This window comes from Ornithodoros turicata, chromosome 1 (assembly GCF_037126465.1).
Source record: "Ornithodoros turicata isolate Travis chromosome 1, ASM3712646v1, whole genome shotgun sequence".
In the NCBI taxonomy this organism is placed as follows: Eukaryota; Metazoa; Arthropoda; class Arachnida; order Ixodida; family Argasidae; genus Ornithodoros; species Ornithodoros turicata.
In genome coordinates this window covers 50,828,490-50,844,063 of record NC_088201.1, presented here as the reverse complement: position 1 = coordinate 50,844,063, position 15,574 = coordinate 50,828,490, and the positions used below count along the sequence as shown (strand labels likewise).

The 15,574-nt window shown below is 45.2% G+C and overlaps 1 protein-coding gene across 1 annotated transcript in view; it reads left to right on the top strand.

Moving 5' to 3' along the window:
- LOC135398881 (uncharacterized) overlaps positions 1-15,574 on the top strand; it is a 50,492-nt gene that overhangs the window by 5,389 nt on the left and 29,529 nt on the right. The window contains exons 2-8 of the mRNA XM_064630418.1: positions 1,596-1,640; positions 1,785-1,802; positions 1,877-1,897; positions 1,973-1,994; positions 6,045-6,169; positions 7,578-7,649; positions 14,080-14,377. Of these exons, the coding sequence (XP_064486488.1) occupies positions 1,596-1,640; positions 1,785-1,802; positions 1,877-1,897; positions 1,973-1,994; positions 6,045-6,169; positions 7,578-7,649; positions 14,080-14,377 (601 nt within the window). The remainder of the gene's footprint in view (positions 1-1,595; positions 1,641-1,784; positions 1,803-1,876; positions 1,898-1,972; positions 1,995-6,044; positions 6,170-7,577; positions 7,650-14,079; positions 14,378-15,574) is intronic.

Sequence of the window (15,574 nt, the reverse complement as noted above, 5' to 3'; positions counted from 1 at the left end):
TTACAACAATGGCGGGTTTGTGTCACCCCTGTGGTTCTCAGTGAGTGAAGCATGCAGTAGTTAGCAGGTCACGGCGCCGTATTTGCTCAGGATTAAGGCCCGTTCCGACACACAGCGCTTTGCTCCACAGCGCTGCACCACAGCGCTGCACCACAGCGCTGCACCACAGCACTGCAAAACAGCGCTGTATTTCCACTGTGGGGTTCGCACTTGCAGCGCTTGTCCCAGCGCTGTACTTGGTGATCTCACGTGATCGAAAAAAAAAAAAAAGGCAGCCCCGTCACGTGAACGCGGCGCCGCGTTCTCATTGGTTCAGGGAGCCTATCGCTGGGAGACAGCGATGGGAAAGTTCACCGAAGCTCAACTTCGCCAAGCGCTGTTTTCCATCGAGTCGCAGCCGGGAGAGGAGGGAAAAACAGCGCTGTTTTCCAGTGCTCTGGAGCAAAGCGCTTTATGTCGGAACGGGCCTTTAAGCGTTCGTTCGTGCTTGTGGTTTCCAAGTTTCGCGTGCATCCAGCTGTTTAATAGTGGAACGATTCCTGACAGCTGTCAAACGAAAAATGTTTGGAGACCGAAAGTACAAGCGCAGCGTCAGAGACGGTGCTCCTGCCGTTCTGCAAGACTTTTTGCACCAGAGAATTCGCTCTGAATGTAGCGCCAATAAAATGTCAGCGTATCGTTCTGGTTAACGTTCATGCGCTGAGATGAGAAGGCGTCCGGCTTTCGCGACGAGGAAAACCGGTGGGGGAGGGGCGTCGTGACGAGGTCGTCTATATTTTTATGGGCCGCGGGGCAGCGAAGTTTGGGAACAACTGTCCTATGGCGAATAGCCAAGTCGAAGCTAGCACACAAATGGACAAACACACCGTCAGGTCTCATCGCATAATGGAATGAGGCAATTAATTGCGGATAATGCTAGACCCCGGTGGGACATGAACCTAGACTTCATCATTTGCGGTGAAGTGCTGCTGCAAATACGCCGCGCTAGCAGGCAATTACGCGCCTGCAGGACCTCCAGCAAAGGACACCATACGGACGGACGGACGGACACCCTCTCACTCACTTCTGTATCTTTGCTCGAACAAGTCACACACACAACGAGGCCCACGGCAGGTGGCTCATAAACACGCTCGTTTTGTATATGTGATTGTGTTTTTGAAAACAAAAGTAGGAAGGGATATAAGGAAGTAGCAAGTAGTCGGGGGGAAGCAACAATGCGAGTGTCTTGCCGTTCTGACTTTTTGACAACTACCTTATTTCGTTTTACTCAGGTAGTGGAAGCTTTAGTGTTCTGTTTATGGGCTTACGCACTCTCCACTATGTACACCAGAGGACTCCTGCCTCGTTCTTACGCACAAATTGGGAATTTTCACGGGATGAATCATGCACTTGAGTATAGTAAGATATTGAGCGCAATGCGATGCTACCACAATTTGACGGGGGTCGCTAGGTTCATGTTAGCGTCATCGGGTTGTCTCCCACCACTGAGTGGGGGGACCTATACGCGTTGCCTGTACATTATGTGCACACTGTATGCATGATCGAAAAAGTTTTTATCTGGAAGAGAAGCGCATTTAACTAGCCATTTCACGCAGCTGCAGCAGCCACTGCTGAGGGACCTGAGATCCGACGCTCTAGAAGTAAGTTATTTTTACGTTAACAATTATCCCACCTGTCAGTGAGAATGCAATTTAATAAAATATTGTTCAGGGGTGGGAATACAACTAAGTGCACCTCCATTATCACCCCGTTCCCCATTTGCTCATTCAGTCATTTTTCAACAGCCCCTTCAATCACGTGGGGTAAGCAAATCACCGATGTTCCCGGTTCCCGTAACTTTTTCTTGCTTTTTCACACACGGTTGTTACTTTTCAAGCTGACGAGATAAGCCCTGATAGTAAGTACGGCACCATGACAATAGGTGTGCCAGGCGCGTAACAATCCATTGATCGTCGGTTGTATTTCTTTCCAGTGATTGCGGAGTACTTTCCTGCGTAAGTGTTCCCCAATTCGCATTCCCGTGCCTTCCGTATTCTGTGATGAAATAAACTAGTGGGAAATAAGAAACATGTTAAACTGTATAGGTTGCACAGCACTACAGTCGTGGTCGATCTATATGAACGCCCCCTCATGTGCTGCATGGGAACTTAGAGTATTTCCTATTAAAAGAACGTGTGAGACGACCGTGTGCGACTTGAAAAAAACAAAAAAAAAGAACGATGCACAATCACGTTTTAAAGAATATGTCGTCTTCCGGTGGTTAAATACAGAGAGCAAACATGCATCGATAATGCCCTTCTCAGGCTGAACACTACCACAGAAGATGCTCGACCTTTAAAGGAGTACTGAGGTGACCCCTAGAATATTTTTGTTTTTCGTTGCGGCGTGTTTTGCAACGCGCAAAATGAGCTCCTGCGCAAGAAGCGCAGATGACTTACAGAGCAGCGCAAGGGCCTCTGTTCCACACACGTTTAAAGGTCCACTAAAATGCAAAAACGAGAAAACAAAGCGGCGCGTGAGCTGAGAAGAAAAAACAAAGGAAAAAGCACAGAGCCGTTATACGTCACGCGAGGATCCTGTCGGCCGTGGACTGTCCTAGTGGACAGCTACACAGATGAGGCAGGGTTTCGAGACACGTTAAATGTCACTTCATTGCTCCTTTAAGCTTTGTTCGATTTCAAACGACTTAAGCTTAGCGACTCACCAGTTACTGATTTGCAACCTTGAGTGATTTCTGAAAATCGCGGCCAGTGATTCTACGCTATATGTATCTACCGGTTTCAGACAGCTTCTCCATTAATGCGTATTGAGAACCTGGGCCTCAAGGTGAACAAAGAAAGTTCATCTTAAAAGCTATAGTTCAGAATGACCGCAGTGCCCTTAGTACACTCCAGACAATTCCCCCTTGCAGACACTTCCCTTTAAGAAAATCTTCATTCTTGAGAACGTAACTCTTAAGAAAATTTTAGCTGGTGTTAAAGGCATCAGGTTGAGGGACTGGTATAATTAAAACCGAAGCAGAAACCCGAACGTTCAAGCAGCAGCAGGGTCACTTGCAGTCTCGGCGTATATATACAACGGGTCCCCCGCGGTTAACCAATCGAGTAGGTGTTCCCCACGATTGAATACAGAAATATTCTGATATGGTTAGCACCATTGATCCTTATTTGATTATTAATACAACCAAACGTCCTGCAACTCTTTCTCCGAGTAACTAAGGTGAAAGAGGCTGGAAACTAACTATGTCGTCCGTGCCACGGATCCCAACCTTGTTGTATTTTGCAAACTTTTTATATTTCCATTTCTCTACATACGGTTTTCTGTCAACATTGGCTACAACCATCGACTTTAATACACTCAAATTTGTGGAAGACGATGCTAACGCTTCACCATGAACCCCGTACACAAAGACAAAGGTAATGAAGGAATATGAAAATGAAGAACAGTGTAGGATAGGGGGAACATTGAAACACGGGGTACACTGAAACAGTCAACTTTTCTGGTCCCATTTTGACGGTAGCAGCTCCACCTTTCGAAGGTAGCATCGTTCCAGACTTCTACTCCATTCAGGACAGCGTCACGGTGCTGCGTAGGGTGGATCGCCCCGGAGACAACCAAAAATGGTTCCTGCCCCTTACAAAAATAAGTTTGGCCAGTCTATTGACATCCTTTGGAAGTCCTATTTCCTGAACAGACTTCCTTTGGACTATTGAATTTATAGCCTGTCTGTTTCAAGTCTATAGACATCTTTTGGACTATCGTGTATCCTTTCTTTGGCCTGTCAATGGGAGATTTGCACCAACAGTCTATAGACAACCTGCTATAGAAAGGAAATTGATATCTGCCATTGCCTGTCTATTGACTTACTATAGACTAACAATAGACAGGCGACTGGTCCACAATTCCCCTTCTACCATCATCATATGCACCCTATTCCGATTCATGAACTGTGATCTGTTGAATCTGAACCTTTAATTCTGCTGAGTTCCTGTTGTGTGAAAGTGTGTTAAACTTTTTTTACCTGTGTTGAGAAGCAATACAAGGTAATACGTGGCCGTCATTGGCACACGTCTAGGATCATCGAAGATAATCCTTAGTGCCATCTGCAATAGCTTAACCAGTGCAAGGACGTAGCACGTGCAGTTAAAAAGGCATATGCAACACTACCATCTCCTTCCTAAGTGAAAACAGATATGATATATTGCTTGACTTTCGAGCTTCCGCAAATTCGAGTGACCTACTTGCCTCTGACGAGTCAGAATGAAGTGTGAGGGGTCCCAGCTTAATTCGAAGTGAGGAATTGCTTGGAGTATTAACTCATCACCAGGATAACACCTGTGTTTGTATCTGCTTTCGGTTTGAGACATTCAGTAGGTCCAGTGAGAGACAAACTTGTGCAGTGCGTAATTTGCCATGCAGGTTCACATTGGTGCAAATAGCCACCTCACTGCACAAGTTTGACTTTCAATGAACCTACTGAATGTCTCAAACCGAAAGCAGTTACAAACACAAGCGTTATCTTGGCGGTGAGTTAATACTCCAAGCAATTCCTTAATTCGGGCTTGGATGTATGCGCAATCGAATTAAGCTGGGACACCTCACCCTTCATTCTGACTCAGTGGCAACCAGGACTTTCGAATTTGCGGAAGCTCGCAACTCAAGCAATATATGGTATCTGTTTTCTCTTAGGAAGGAGATGTCAATGCTTCGTGCTCAGAGGTGGGCATCCTGAAAGCACTGGAATTAAGCTATTGCGAATGGCACTGATGATTATCCACGACGATCCTAGACGTGTGCCAATGATGACCACGTATTGTCAGCACAAGTTAAAGAACATCAATACACTTTCACACAACAGGAACTCAACAGAATTCCAGATTCAGGTTCAACATACCACAGTTCATGAATCCGAATTGAGTGCATATGATGATGATAGAAAGGCAATGGTGGACCAGTGGCCAGTCTAATGTCAGTCTATAGAAAGTCAATAGACAGTTGGGGCCAATCTCCCATTGACAGGCCAAAGAAAGGATAAACGGTAGTCCAAAAGTGTCTATGGACTTGAAACAGACGGGCTATATATTCAATAGACACTTTCTCTTTAGACAGGCTATAGGTTGGCCATAATTTTTTTCTTAAAGGTGACCTCAAAAGGAAACTTTCTCTGATTACACGCATTGTCATGCGTGCTCGAGAATGTTTGCACAAGAAGCACGAAAGTTGGGACGTACTTGTAGGTCCTTCTTTCGTAGTATTAGTAACTTCCCAAACTCTAGTAACTGATGGCGTCTCCCTCGGCGGAAAATGGCGTTTACCGTTGCCATGCCGCTATGGGGCAAGTTGCTACAAGTGCTTCAACTTGGAAACTTAATGGTATATGTACATCGTAGAGAAAAGCAAAACACAGCAAACATAGAGCAGAGCAAAGTCTGGGGCGCCCAGGAATGAACGGCGTCCAAATACTGTTGCAGATGACTTCATGGAATATTACTGTCTGGCGTGACATGGGAAGTACGCACCGAACAAGGAGTGTGGGTTCAGTGCAAGGTTTGCAAAGACTGGTCACATTGGGATGGTATTAACAAAGACCTGTTGTACGTTCGCCATGACTGCACGGCAAATCCCTGATTCCTCTAAGGTTGGGGCATATCGAAACACTCTGCCTCCTGTTGCATATTAAAAGATTTTGGCCATATTGTCATGAAATATTCGCGTCATTTTTGTTCCACAGTATCCAGAGGGATCAACAGTGCTGCTAGTGCACTGAAGCGCCTACACCCTCAAGTACGATCCGAATTTAGACGGTTTTCTAAAAAAAAGCTACAACTTGCCCCCTCCCCCTTCCCATATGTGTGCGTGGCAAGGCTTGAGTTAAACATCGGTCAACTAAGCGATAACCTAAGTGATTGCCGCCAAATTATCTGATCTATCGACGCTCATTCCCTCCAATTATGATGCTATTCGCAAGTACCATCGGTTACTCTGAGGTTCTTCTACATCACTTACCTTACATAGTCACGTGGTTTCTATACTTCTATGTGCAGTGAAGACCAACCGGAACCAACCAAACATAGGGCGTGGTACATTGCCCCGCTGGTTGCATTAGCCCTCGCGTGTCTCGGACTGCTGTGCATTGGCGCTGTTTACTACGCATTCTCGAATTCCGGAGGTAAGCTCAGGTTGCCTCACAGAATGTTGTAGGACCTGTCAAGAACGATGAAAATAAATCCACACTACGGCGAGGACTGTGAAGTGCTAGCACCGGTGTCGCATAGATAAATAGTGACGTTACTTTTTTCTTGTTCACTTCATCGCGCATTCTTTATTCCTGTCACACATGTAGTCTTCAATGATGATTGAAACCAATGGCCACTGAACATGCGCGCAGCGTCCCCAGGCGTGCAGCGCGTCCACTTCTCAAAGGGCATTGGATCCAGGGATTTCCCTACACCCCCTCAGGGGGGTGTACACCCTCCCTGCATTTTTGCAACCCCCCCCCCCCCTGAAATTTCTCAGGTGACTCCACCCAGCTCGGGCACCAACGCGTTCTGGTAGTGAGTCCGGCGCAGCGAATTACATCCTGTGCTGTCAAACTTGGGCTGTAGAACCACAGTCATGCAGATGATCGTACCATGCATTTGCCCAAAATCATTTGAAAGTGACTGTGCAATGCATATATTGCGCGTATGTACGAGCAAAAATGCATGCGGGCACGCAAACTCAATGTGGATCATCAAGAGCCATTTGCGCCCAACTCAACCAAGCGAGGTATTCTAAGGTTTTCACCGTTGATTGCTAGGTGTTCGTGACAAGATGGTAGTCTCTTATCTTTGTCGGTCGTGTGATTATGCATCTTAATGTTGAAATGCCGTTCACAATGAATCTCTATTCTAATGTACTGTGTTCTAAAGTAATAACATGTACAAATAAACCGGGAAAGCTGTGCAGAGATGTCACCATTGTGCCACCATTCTTCCCGTGTCTAAGAAAAATTCCGTAAGTCACCAAGTATGACCCCCCACCCCCCTTGAAAGCTCGGCACCCCCCCAGTAGTGAATTTCTGGGGAAATCACTGATTGGATCCAATGCTCCCGAGAGGTTGAGAAGTTACACGCTTGGTGGCACTACGCGCATGTTCAATGGTCATAGGTTTCAATGAGCATTTCAATGAGCATGAGCAAGACCCCCACCCGTATGCCCACTGCGCACCCGCAGGGGTATTATTATATGCCTCAACGGTGCAAGTATAACCTTCGTCATTCCTCGCGCAACTTAACCTTAAAAACAAAACAAGGAAACAAAAAATTTCCCCGCGTAACACGATCAGACCAACTGCAATGATCAGACCAACTTTTTGTTGTTGTTGTTGTTGTTGTTGAAAATGGGAGTCGCACGTCTTGGTGCGTATATGAAGATTGTCATAGGAATACGCGCTCAGACCCCCGTCAACAACAACCAGTGTCGTTTTGCACTTCCGACAGTGGCTGCCCAAGTCATATACGTAATACCGCATAATATTGAATCTTCCACTTCTTCCATTCGGTCTGCCTCACATATGTCGCATGGTTATAACGCAGACAAAGATGACGATGCCGCCGAACCGGGTGCCATGGGTGCCAATAAAAGCGCCGAGATTCAGCTAGGACATGGTAAGGAAAAAGTACGTGGTCATAAGTAAGTAGCTACCGTGGTCCATTCACCAAGACGGGGTTGTCAACACATAAAGATCCGATTCGCAACATACGCCTACCTAAACATACATATACAACACTCTGCAGGCAAGTAACACGCTTGAGTCATCATTAAACAGCCGCGCACTGTAAAATAATGCGAGAACATCCATCCTGTCAGTCGGTACTTTTCGAGAAATTAAAGGAGGTAAGAACTCCTATCTGCATGTATTTAGTTACGGGTTTAATAGATGCAATATTGTTCTTCTACGCTCCGTAATTCTATTTACAATTTATTGTTCAATTCTGCTCATTCATAACTTTTGCAGCGTTAATATAAAAACGCACTCTCTTTCGTATTCGGCCGTCCAGATACCTCTATCCATCGTTACGTCATCTGAAGAATTGTAGCACCCAATCAGACGCCAACACAGAGGTACATATAATGTTCTGCTTTACCCTCTTCAAGACGAACTTCACTACATGGCACGCTCCAGCCAACCGTCATCACGAATGACAACGTTCTCGTCTCCGATTTGTTTTAAACGGGAGGCGTAGCCCACTTCGTAGCCATGCATAATAGATACATAATAGGCTCCGCCTCTCGTTGTCCACAAATCATGGGCGAGAACGTTGTCATTCGGGAAGATGGTTGGCTAAGAGCGTGCTATGTGCTGAAGATACGCACCTATCAAATTCACCTATACAAAAGGTGTCACAGACAACACGTTGAAATCGCCGTTTAGAGCCGACGCGGTCGGCGGGCTCGCTTGGTACAGTTGATCATAGCTCCTTTAATTCAATTTCACACCATAATGGACCGCACCTCATTCACAGTTCATGATTCGACATTAAACGGACAACCCTTCAATGCCACAATCCATCAGTCAACATCAACATAGTAACCATCGTATACCCTCACGGGACATGAACACCACATCACGTCCCATCACTCAACATCACATCATTCTGCATCATCTGGTGGTGAATTTACTGACGTATGATCCACCCACAGAAAAGCTCTACACCCGTGAAACAGAACTGCACCATATAGCACGTGGAAAGCGTACCATTGCACAAAATCATACCGTTGCCGCTCCTGATTTGTGGAACGCGCGTGTCGTACGCGTTTTTGTGACAAACAACGTAACTGCGTGAGTGTCACAAAAAAGGCGTACGCCTGTCGTTTTCAACAAATGAGGGAAGCGAACGATGTCGTTCGGGATGATGGTTGGCTAAGGAGCGCCTTCATATGTCATATTCAACTGCTGGGCTTTTTTCCTACACTATTAAAACAGAACTTCACCACATAGCACGCTGCTAGCCAACCGTCATTCCGAATGATATCATTATGTATCCTTATTTGCTGAAAATGGGAGGAGGCGCCTCTCTGGAACACATTATGCTTGTCCCAGATAGGCACTCCTCCCCCTGTTTTGAACAAATCATGACACAGAATGATATCATTCGCTATGGTGGTTGGCTAAGAGCGTGCTATGTGGTGAAGTTCTGTTTTAAAGGGACCGAAAAGTGAAAAATAACCCCCATATTTTTGCCCACTGTCGTGCACAATATCGTTGTTTTATAAGATACAGAAAGCATTACTTCTCAATTCGGCATAATTTTTACGTATAAATATTTTGAAGATTGCCGGAACATGGACGGTGCTGCCAGCGAACGGTGAAAAAGAGCAACTTGGGTTTCAGGTCCAGGGCTCCCAGGGATTGGTCAACCCTTACTACGTGAGAGTTAATTAATTTTGTAGAGAACAAAGCTGACGCACATTATCTTACAGCTAAACGCCATTTTAAAAATAACGCTCACTTCCATAGCTTTTACGTTAATAAAGCCGCTACGAGCTACGATCCGCCGCGCCATCTGCAAGGCCGTCTGTGTTATCGCGTTTATTGTTTATGTCGTGGGTGGTCGTATTGGTCGCGCGAAGAGAAGTGAATGACATGTTCGTGGTTGTTGTGGTCAATTATTCGAGAGACCTACATATGCCTGGTGTAGTTTTGGTAACAAGGGAAAGGGTGCAGGCTAGCTGGTATAGATCCATGAAGAAGAGACACGGACACAGAAGACGACACACGTAGGTTCTCTCGTAGTTTTGGTGTTCGGGGATGCAAAAATCATGTTCGCTCACCATCGGCAGCGGGCGTTTTCTACCACAAGATTCAACAGGAGAGTGCGCGAAAGCGAATGTGGTTCGAAACACTCGGTTATTAGATGTGGCAGTGGTGCCGTGTGTGCTGTTCTCATTTTGCTGCCGATGACTACGAAGATGCCGTAGAAGGCGAATTGTGAAGACGTCCGAAGCACACTGATGCTCAGTACCCAGTGATTTTGCTTCACCGAGGTGACGAGTTCAACACAACGTCTTAGGTATGTACAGGCGTCACACATGTATAAATTATAATATAGCGACGACGTATTCCATTTCACTTATGTTATCCTACTTGTCCCGTACTCAACATTGTCAACATCAACAAATTTAATTTTAGGGGCCTTCCAGTGTTAAAGTGGCGCAAGACTGCTTCGTGTGTGTGTGATCCAGGCACTCAAGTTGACATGACAGAAATAGCTGAAAGCAGGTATGCAAAGTCCACAGATGGAAGCACTAGATTTGTTACGTGTTGCAGACTTTGTGACATTTTTTTTTAGTCTTTGGATAGGTGCAGAACATTAGTATGACATCAACAAGGGGAGAAGAAACCGATCAGAACTACTACCTTGTTTGAAGGGTACAAGAATACTTCCTGTTGAGATGTAGTTATGACTTTATGACTAAGGAACGCTAATTAATTTTCTAGAGATGCATCCTCTACACTTGAATGCCCAGTGAAACAGCAAACGTTCGTTGTCTTTGAAGCCCCACTACTGGAATTGTTCAATGTGTGTCAGAGCTGCAGTGAGCCATGCAAGGTTACCACATCATATTGGTCCTAAATTCGCAGAGTTCCCCTATCTAGGACGCAACTGTCATTTCTCTTTATTGCTTTTCCGATCCTACCTTCTGAGAGAATAATGTGGTTCACCATACACTGCATGGCACTGCCTTTCTCTATACTCATGCTTTCGGTTTCTTGTTCTGTTGAATAAATCTTCACTTGAGTTTGCAGCCATCACGCTGTCTACTGTGTTTGCCCCTCTATCAATATTGATGTGCTGTAACGGTATAGCACATCAACATGCCAACAACCTACCAAACACCCTTGCCTAGTCCTACTTTTGGATGGAAACTACACGATGTGGTAACATCCACATATAGAAAGTTTTAGTCGACGGAGACTTGCTGTTTTTGTACAACCTTCATTGTACATTTCTTTTGTCTCACTTAGCATGCTTGAAGACATGTTCTGATCTTCATCAAGATGACAGGTCATTGTTCGATCTGCAGCATTATTGTTCCTGTAATCTTTTCACCAACAGAGAATACAAAAGTGAACAAATGGTAAAATATAACTAGCTTGTTAAATTCAAAAGGGAAAGACAAAACTGTCTATACTTCTCTTGTTTATTTTGTTGTAGGTTTTACAACTCTATCAAGTACGTCAAAACATCAGAGGGCAGAAAGTCCTACTCTGTTTCCTAAATCCCTGGACAATATGAGGGGAAGCCATCTGAGTTTATTTACAAGATTGCAGCCGGAGAACGGTGCTGTTCACCGGAGCCGGACAGGAATCGAAGTGGTGCACGCACCGGTAAAGGCGCGAGAAGAAGCGCGGGTGGTACGGATGGTGCGATCGTCTTCGGCGCCGCCACAAATAAAAAAGAAAGATATTGTTTGAGTGGTGACAAAATGTTGCTTCTGCTCTTATATTTCAATTAAATGTTACGATGCATTTGTAGTGTACACTGAAGCCAGTTTCAATTTGCAGGGCTGTCAAAAGTACTTTACAAAAGTACACCTCAATTACAGTAACAGAGAACTTATGGAATAAATTATTTAGCCATTTTGGAGTACTATGCGCACCAATGGTGCATGGTTAACTTTGAACCCAGATAAAGGGTTAATAATACTTGAAGTCAGCCCTCAAGTCCTCCTTTACAAATGTTAGTTGATGACGTGATAATGAATCAGCTACAAGTACTCCGTTTAGCAAAACAGAGTTAATTAAGTGTTAAATCCCAATCTTGTTTCAATTATTAGTTGACATTTGGAAACGTGGTCACTAAGAAATATACTAAAAGGTTATGAACACAGTTCGGCTGAATGACACTGATGAAAATTATCTTACTTACTCCTCACATATACAATTGAGACATGAGTATAACCTACAAATACATCTATGCCCACAGGTTATTTGACCCTCCAGGAACAAACTAGTAATTATAATATGCTGTGACAGCAAAGAAAAAGCAATGAGAAAAACTTCCAGCAAACAAGAAATGAAAATATGCTGACATTTCTAGAGGTCAGCACACTGATGGGAAAGCATCCCTAATAGCATGCATCACGCAGATCGAGATCCAGTGGAGTACTTTCTATTGTATTTTCTCGGAGCACCCCATATCCTTCTTGTGAATGGCCGACAGGTGGTATAACGGAATTTCCTGCAGAAATAAGGGTTTTCCGTCCAGTTTGCCGTTCAAGTAGCGCGTAAAGACCACACGGCGCTGCCGTGTATGTTGCCATGCTTTTCGGTTTCTCGGATGTATGTAAAAGACACTTGCAGTACTTCGGTGTCAAGGCACAGTATTTCGAAATATTCGTTAGTTCTGATGCAATCGTCTGTCTGCTTTTCACACGCATTCTATACCTCTCGGCAGCAAAAACCGTAGTATCCATCCGTAGTATCCGTCGGTTTGCGTTTCACATACGAACACCTGCACGACGAAAAAACAGTGCTTGTTTCGGCTTACACAAGTGTTTCTCCCTGATACATGGAAATTTCACAAAACAGTCCATGTTCACGGCACGGTGAGCTACTGCTGAGGACAAATGTGACTCCGATTGATCTCTGGACGAGGAATCTTCTGCTGCGAAGAACACACTTTCCAGCACGCTAGCGCACGAACAACAGTTCTGTGTGAGCGACAGTTCTCGAATGCGGAATTCCAGCGCACTCATGTTCAAGAGGCTCGACATTCTCGACGTAGAAAGTGGTCACAAATGCCCACTGCCATTTTCGTTTTCGCCGGATTAGCGCCCGGAAGTGCGCGTATTACATGCGTCCTCGACAGATGGCGCGGGGTCATGCAATTGTTGACAGACTGCACGGTTTCCTACTAGGTCCCTGGGCATGCAATTATGGAAAATTCGATTACAGAAAAACTACAGCGACTTCAGCGGAGTTCTTTGATATTCGAACTTTTGAAGGTTCAAGCTTTTCGCCGAACATAAAGTTTCGATAGGTTTATATTCACTTTTCGGTCCCTTTAATAGTGTAGGAAAAGAGCCTCGTGCGCTTTCTTCAAGAAACGGGCCTAGCGGAAAGATCACTCTAGTGCACCTCTCACCTACAGTGTGCCTCCGTCCCATCAGTATCGGTCATCCTGCCTATGCATCACTTTGAAGTCCTCAAGTCCCCTCTCCCACTTTCCTTCTTTTTTGGCTATAGTCGTGACGATGCCCACTTGAGTGCGGCCAACATCGGCAAGCTACCTCGACCTCCCCCCCCCCTGTTTTAACAGTGTATAAGACATTTGAAACCAGATGGGAATACTGGACAGGGGGAAACGTTCGCCATTCGCCAAAAAGACGGTGAATCGAACTAGTAACCTACTTGCAAGAAGGGTATCTCGATTTATTTTTTAAGTATTTGGTGCCTGCACCCTGTTGTTGAAAGAGCTAGTATAGTGTGCACTCTAAGAAAAAAGGGAGTACTTTTACTACTTTTGGGGTCTAAATGCATTGCCACAAAAAATAGTTCCCTTCGGGAGCAAATGCACGGGTGTAAATGAATGTCACAGAGTGAAGACTGCATTTCACGCTCTGTTCTAAGAGTCCCACGTACATAATTCGTGTGCACGCATGAAAATACTTGGAATCAAACCGTCAACAGTGATATATCGAGTGATATAAAATCATGCGACACACATAGGGCACAGTTTGCGAAGAAAGAAGCGCTAACTGTTTCTTACTCTGTGGGGGCGGAAAATTTCTAAGTTCGCTGAGTTATACGCCTTACGCCATGAAATTGACCCAGAGCACATATTTACGTAGACTGTTGCATTCGACAGACCATTCGCGAAGATCAGTGACAATTTGTAGTCCTGTGGAGTAAAATGCAGAGTAATTGCAGTCTAGGGGACTAGAAGCTGCAATTACTCCCCATGTTAGTCCTTTTTTTCTTAGAGCGCGGCGGTGCGTAATGCTGGGTACAGTAACAGTGGTGTTGGTTCTGTAACTCTTGCTATTTCCACCATTGTCTGTAAAATCACATTTTATGTCGGTTTCTCGCAGCGACACCTAGTGACGCATCCGCCACCACGGTATCGTCTAGCGCCGACGCAAGCCAACGCAAATCGAGACATCTATATGATGCTGACTTCCCCCTCCTTTGTACTATGGGCGCCCATGGGGTCTTGCCTGAACAGTACGCATATGATGACCTCTGCGACTTCGTCTATTATACGCACGTTGCCTTCGACTCGGGAAGGAAGGACTTTGGCTCCACCAACGGCGACGCATCTTTCGATATGTTCAAGCGGAGGGCATCTGTATCTCACAACAAATCTTACGGCATGTCCTTCCACGCTGAGTAAGACCCCGTACGGTACCTAATCGTGTTAAAGGAACATTGACGTGTAGGAATGCTCGAAACCTGGACTCTTAAAAATGAACTTCACCGCATAGCACGCTAGCCAACCATCATCTCCAATGATATCGTTATCTGCCCTGATTTGTTGAAAACGGGAGGCGTACGCCGTTTCTGTGACACTTATGCTGTTCATAATTGTCACAGAAAAGGCGTACGCCTCCCGTTTGCAACAAATCAGGAAAGATAAACGATATCATCCGAGATAATGGTTGGCTAGGAGCGTGCTATGCGGTGAAGTTCATTTTTAAGCGTGTGCGAGCAATAGATCTGAAGCGATCGCCGAATGTTGTCTTATTGCCCGGCAGCTCATGCAAAATACATATTTTTATGGCATCTTCGACTGGCGGTACCAATGCTGTAAGCCAGAGAGCTCCGAGCTGGAGAAAGAAACAGGATGGAAGAAAGAAACAACTGCCGAAGCTGTTGCCAGAGCACTCCTTTTTGACCAGGCGTAGTTAGAGCGTTCTAGAGCGATCGGACGCTGCCAGTCGAAGGTGCCATTAGAATCTGTTCTCGCGGTTATCCTAACGTTTCACATTACCAATCACAGCGACACAAATTTGCATTGTTTCGCGTGTCACATAATTTTATATTTCTGCGTATTTCTTCCTGATCGTCATATAATGTGACAAATGCACGTTATGCCATATTTTGCGTCATTATTTCAAAAGGAAAGGCGTGGGTACAAAACCCGTGTTCCAGCTATACACATCTAGGCTACTACGCTGCTTTTAGGCTGCATCGTGCCACGCAATCAGTGGATTCGTTTAGCACAGCTAGCATTCAGAACGAACTGCTGCAAACGAAACGCACGACAAATAGTCCGCAAGCTGAAAAAAAGAAGAAGAAAAAAAAAAAAGATGCCGCAAGCATTCGCGTGTCCCAACACTTTCTCGAAGACATTGGCGTGAAACATGACCTATAGCGGCCAGACGTGTTAATTTCTCAACTCTCAACTGTTACTACTTCCATAAAGAGCTGGAGTTTGGAATCGTGTTTCTTGGAGATGTTTGAAGTTATGCGTGATGAAAATAATTGACTCAAAGTACTGCATTGTGTCTGTACTGTTCTCGAAGGCAATGAACGGCACAACGAAGAGCACTAGCGTAGAGTGCACACTGCGTACTAGTGCACACT